Below are 6000 nucleotides of genomic sequence, written 5' to 3'. Positions count from 1 at the left end.
AGTCAGAAAGCTAATAGGTTGTGATGCAGGTTCAGGTTCAGAGACCTAGATACTTGGACTAAAGCTCTCAGAATTTCCCCCTTTACCATGATGCTCTTTTGCATACAGGAAGATTTAGTTTAGTTACATATGTGTGTGTCTGACTTGTGCTTTTTTTTTTTTTTTTACCCCAGCTCATGTCCTCAAAAAGATTGACTTTCTAAGTTAAATTCTTCACCTCTAGAAAAATAAAAGAGGCACCAGAACGAGTTTGGTGTGTTTCTAAGCACATTTATAAAGCATACAAGGAAAAGGACCTGATTTCCTGCCTGGCTGAGTGAAACATTAATTCTTCACTTTGGCACCTCAACCTACAGCTGTAATAAGGGCCGTTATGCCCAAATAGGCCCTTAAACGGAAGACCTGCTGAGCAGAGACCCACTTTCCCAGCCCTGCTCAACTGCGTCGGCTTTTCTGCCAACTGACCAGGCTGAAGCAGCAGCAGGGGAGGAGGGACTGCAGGTAGGTGGGGAGGGGATCATTTTGAAAGCCCTAAATCCCTCGTAGGATGAAGCAGCTGCTCCTTGTTTTTCTAACATCTGTCCCATCTGTCCCTGGCTGCACAGCACCCTTTGGAGGTTCGAGCTTACTAAACGTGGATATGACAAGGAAGAATTTCTGAAGGCTGGTTGGTGAGTGGAAATGAGCATAATTGCCACCCAGAAAGTTTCTTCTATTAAGAGGGCAGTTGGGGTTCTTAAGGAGGATGGTTAACACCTTACTTCATTTTTCTTACAAAACATACAGCTTTAATTGACAGAATCGGGATTTGTAACATCACCCAAATTGGACGACACGCCCTGAGGATATTATTTCATAAAACAGAGGTACCCCAGTGCCCAATTTTTTTAGACACTGAATTTTTAAAATTTTATTTTATTTTTCAATTACAGTTGACATGCAATATTATTTTATATTAGTTTCAGGTGTATAGCATAGTGGTTAGACATTTATATAATTTATGAACTGATACCCCCCATAAGTCTAGTACCACCTGGCACCATACCTAGTTATTACAGTATTATTGACTATTCCTTATGCTGTACTTTACATTCCCGTGATTATTTTGTAACTACTGATTTTTAATTTTAAGCTCCAGGGATGCTACAGTCTGCTGATTTGAGAGAGAAATAATGATACTGCACTCACTATATCACCTTTATGGTGGAACAGGCTGTGCACATTTCACATGTGTGACATTTATCACATTTAACAGTGTGTTGCTTGTATATGACTCCTCTGCCAACACGGTGCTTCTCGAGAATGGGGACCTTGCTTTTATTCCATTATTTCCCTCTAGTATTTAAAACCAGGGCTGGAATCTGGCAAGCATGAAATAGACATTTATAAATGAATGAACAAAGGAAAAGTAAAGGAGCAGGACGATTCATTTGGTTTTCCGAATTGGGTGTGGAAGGAGGGGCTTAGACTTGGAGTCACAAAGTGGTGGTGGTGCGGGGACAATCCCAAAGGCTCACAGCTCCTGTTTGTGTCACCCCAAACCCGGGCGGGTTAGCGGGTGCCTCAGCTCCGCCCAAAGCGAGTCTGCGCAGGTCTTCTGAGACGGCTCCGCCCCCAAGGAGTGCGCAGCCACGCCCCCTTCCCAGTCATTCCCACTGCGAAGTGCGTTCCACTCATTACAGGATTAGGGGCGGGGCCACGATGGCGCAGGCGCTATGGGCGGCGGAAGTAGCAACTGGGAAAGGGAAAGGGACCTGCTGCGCTTTGCGAAGGGCACCGCGCTCCTCCCCCCGCTCCTCCTCCTTGTCCTCCTCCTCGGGAAAGCTGTGGGCATCCGCACGTGCAGCCCAGCCCAGGCTCCTCCCTTCCCCGCCCCCTGCCCGGGAGCGGCCAGGCGGCTGCCTTCCTCTGTCGCCGAGATGGCGCTCGACCCGGCAGGTACGCGGGCGGGAAGCGGGGGTTGTTGAAGAGTCTCCGCTCGGGTCTGTAACCGCAGGCCTGCGGGTTGGGGGCCCGCCTGGGAAAGGTGCCGAGCTCTGAGGCTGCACTGCTTCCGCAGACGTCTTCTCCCGCCTGGCCAGCTGCCTGAGAGTTTATGACCAGCCCCAGCTTCTTCCATGCGGCCATCGGTTGTCTCCCAGCTCTTTGGGGTTCGGGGTCGGTGAAAGGCGTTGGGTTCTTGTCCAAGCTCTCGGCCGTATGTGGTTTACCAACATGTGCCTCCTTGATGGGACTGGTTTCTTCATCGGCATCTTGTTTTTCTCCCCTTTGGGGCACAGACTGCTTTAAATATCTGTAGGCCAACTTAAAAACAATACAAAGGATCCATCGCTGTAGCAAGAGGCAGTTTCTTTGGAAAGGATCCCCAAAGTCTTCATCAACGTTATTTTAACTTAAATGCTTCCACCCCACCTCCATTCACAGCAGTAATTTGTTCCCCTAGAATTCCCGTCCTTACGGAGGAAGCTCACCTGAGGCATGTTTGCTTTAGGACGTTCATGTAAGAGTATAGTTATGAGAACGTCATTTTTGGAGGGAATCGTAATTGGTGTAGTCCATTCCTTTCATTGTATGGATATGAAAACTCAAAGCATTGGAGAAATGCTTCGAACCTATGGAGATTCAGCAATGAAAAAGTTACTTTGGTGGCCCTCGAGAAAGAAAAAAAAATATTTGTAGCTGACAAATAATACATTTATTGAACACTATTATCAAGCAAAGGGGTCTCAATTGTCTCAGTAGATTGAGGCCTATGTAATTCCAGTATGCATGTGGTGTGGTAGATACTATGATCTTCGTTTTACAGATTAGGAAACTGAGGCTGAGAGAGGATAAATGAATTCGAAGCATAATAGAATTTCGGGAACACACAATGATCATACTAGTATTGGGCCAGGTGATTGGATCAGGTTTGGCGAAACAGTTAACAGCTGATCTGGGCGTTGAAGGACAGCATTTCTAGTGAAGCTGGAGAAGATGTGGCAGAATGAGCAAATGCATAGGCAGTATAAAATATGCTATGTGACATTTGGTTGCAGGGTGAATACCTTGGTTTGATTAGTAAGGTAGGAGGGGTGTCAGTAAGGGGTGGATAAGTTCAGACTGGAAAGTAGATTGAGGCCTATATAATTCCGGTATTTCTGAGCTGGAAGTGACATTTGAAGTAATCTCGCACAGATGAGAAAACAGACTCGGAGAGCTTAAAGGCTTTTCTATGTCTGCATTCTTAAATTTAGACAGACAAGGACATTTAGAAAAAAATCTTCATATTTGTCTCCACTTTCTTACTGTCCAGAGACTTTTAACCCACTCCAGTCTTGTGGTGTGGCATGCCCACGGCCACACAGCTAATTGCTGGTAGAACCAAGTCTGGTGGAACTCAGATAACTTCCTTTTCAGTCCAGCACTACAGGTGTGTAGACCCTGCCACCATTTGAGTATTGATTAAACAACTACATGCCCAGGGCCCATTATACAAGGTCTGACAATTAAGTTTGCGAACTCATCCTAGAAAAAGTGCTACATACCTCATTGCTGAATATCACTATGGTCACTTCGAAGTACTCCCCTTGGGAAGCTATGCACCGATTCCAGTGCCTAGTCCACCCTTCAAAGTAATTTGGAAACTCTTTCTAGAATGGCCATCAGAGCTGTCATCAAAATGTCTTCCTTTCAGTATTTTCTTTTTCTTCCAGTAAAGAAAGAAGTCATTGGGAGCTAGATGAGGTGAGTAGGGAGAGTGTTCCAATACAGTTATCTATTTATTGGCTAAAAACTCCATCACAGACTGTGCCTTGTGAGCTGGTGCATTGTTGTGATGCAAGAGCCATGAATTGTTGGCGAAAAGTTCATGTCGTCTAACTTTTTCACACAGCCTTTCAGCACTTCCAAATAGTAAACTTGGTTAACTGTTTGTCCAGTTGGTACAAATTCATAATGAATAATCCCTCTGATATCAAAAAAGGTTAGCAACATTGTTGCAACAAGTTGGCGAACTTAATTGTCAGACCTCGTATGTCATATTTTCTAGGCCCTAGGAAAGGTAAAGAGGACAAACAAGATCCCTGCTCCCTGGCTCCAAATAGAGCTTGTATCTAGTTTTAGAAGAAGACCAACAGCCACCTCCCCCTCCCCATAGACACACACTTACACTGCTTTGATAAACATTATGAAAGAGATAAGCAGTGTCCTATGGTAGGTGGTGGAAAGAGCACTACTTTTGATAGAGTGGGTCAATGAAGAGCTCTATGAGGAAGTGTTATTTGGATTGGAATCTGAAGGACAACGGGAAACAGTCATGTGAAGAGGTAGGGAAAGAGTATGCCAGGCAGTCAATGTCGCAAATGCTTAAAATATTTGACGGAATGAGGGCTAGAGTGTGGAGATCCATCAGGAAAGATGCTGGGAAAGAAGGCTGGAGGTATATGCTTGAAGGCTATGATAAGAAAGTGTTTGGACTTTCTTGGATGTTATCAAAAGCTTTTGGAGGCTTTTAAAGAGGCATAAGGTAATTTTAAAATTTTAACAATTTATGTCTTTACTACTCTGGCTGCAGTGGTAACATGCATTGTAGAGGAATCTTGAGTGGAAGCAGGGAGACAGAGTAAGAGGTGGTAGAAATTGTCAGGACCTGCTGTTGCATTGAATAAAGGCTGTGAGGGAAACGGAGGCATTAAGGATAATTCCTAGGTTTTTTACTTAAGCAGCTGGGTGGATGGTAATAGTCAAATCTAACAACATGATCATTGGAAACTTTGACAGAAGCAGGGATGGAAGCAAGATTGGAATGGAAAAAGAAAGTGGGGTCAGCGATTAGGAAGAGTTTTAGAAACAATTCCTTATCTGTTTAAATTCCAGAATACTAACATATTGAAGCCACTTTTTTGTTTTTATTTTATTTTTGTTTGGTTCGTAAGTTGAAGCATAGGTTCACATTTTGATGTTTCTCTTGCAAATATTTCTTTTTACAGTCCACAATGGTATGTGCCCATACTGAGTAGATAGTTATGCCAAATGAGGTTTATATAGCAAAATTTGTTTTCTCATTTGTTTATATTACATTTTTTGAAGTTTCTGTACAAGTTTGATCTTCATTTGACAGTAACTTTTAAGTAACTGTAGGGTCCATTTTTCTCAAGAAACTCTGTACCTAGCAATGAACTGCAGGTTACATACTTTTATGTAGTTTTATTTAAACTATTTTTCTTTTTGTTAACGTAAAGGAAATAACAGTACTTTCTGTAAGTTGATCAACCATAATTATGTTCATTATTTTCTCTACTATTTGAGTGCAGAGAAAAAAAGCTAGAGAGAATCCAAAATACCCAGGAAAAGTGGCTGTGGAGAGAGACTAAATTTTTAAAAAATACCAGTGTCTAGGTTGTATTCCCAGATATTCAGATTTAATTTGCCCCAGGCTCTGACATTTTAAAATATTCCATAGACAATATAATATGCAGAGTAGAGCAGAACCACCGTTCTGAACTCTTCCAGTTTTATTGACTAGTTTTTCAGCTTTGTTTGAAAGTTTAATCTTCTTCCTATTTTCAGAAGAAGTTCTTTACATCTTTAGCCATAAATAGGACCTTTGATTGTATAGTAATGATTGAGAAATACACAGTATAGCTCCTTCTCCAGTAGTAGGATTTCAGCATAAGTGAGTCTTAGTCCAAGTTAGAGCTTCTTTATCAGTTTATAAGTCTTTTTACAAATATTATACATTTTAAAAATCCAGTAAAACGTAGGTCATTGAAAAATTAAAAAGTGGTTTATTTTGAATGTATAACCCACGGTCATCTATAGAAACAATGTTAAAAGTGGTTCTTGTTAAAGTAGCATTTTCAAAAGGGTAAAATTATTTAATTACTCATGCAAATAGAAAATGAGTACTTGTTGAAAGTTTTCTTCAACTTGTTAATTAGTGAGGGAATCAGTAAAATGTAAAAACAATTCAAAAAACATTTGAGAACCTAGCTACGTACCGTAGACAGTTTCATACAT

At 41.9% G+C, this 6000-nt stretch overlaps 1 protein-coding gene across 3 annotated transcripts in view; it reads left to right on the top strand.

The window, feature by feature from the left end:
- Positions 1–1693: 1693 nt before the first annotated feature.
- CMC1 (C-X9-C motif containing 1) overlaps positions 1694–6000 on the top strand; it is a 71761-nt gene continuing 67454 nt past the window's right edge. The window contains exon 1 of one of the 3 annotated variants that reach the window (XM_019745228.3): positions 1694–1938. In XM_019745228.3, coding sequence (XP_019600787.2) covers positions 1716–1938 — 223 coding nt within the window. In that variant the 5' untranslated portion in view covers positions 1694–1715. The remainder of the gene's footprint in view (positions 1939–6000) is intronic. The other 2 variants (XM_074312732.2, XM_074312728.2) reach the window with 2 other exon arrangements.

The sequence above is a fragment of the Rhinolophus sinicus genome, chromosome 5 (genome assembly GCF_057876585.1).
Source record: "Rhinolophus sinicus isolate RSI-liver-muscle chromosome 5, RSI-T2T, whole genome shotgun sequence".
In the NCBI taxonomy this organism is placed as follows: Eukaryota; Metazoa; Chordata; class Mammalia; order Chiroptera; family Rhinolophidae; genus Rhinolophus; species Rhinolophus sinicus.
The sequence above is the reverse complement of the archived record's forward strand: the minus strand, read 5'-3'. Positions and strand labels throughout refer to the sequence as shown.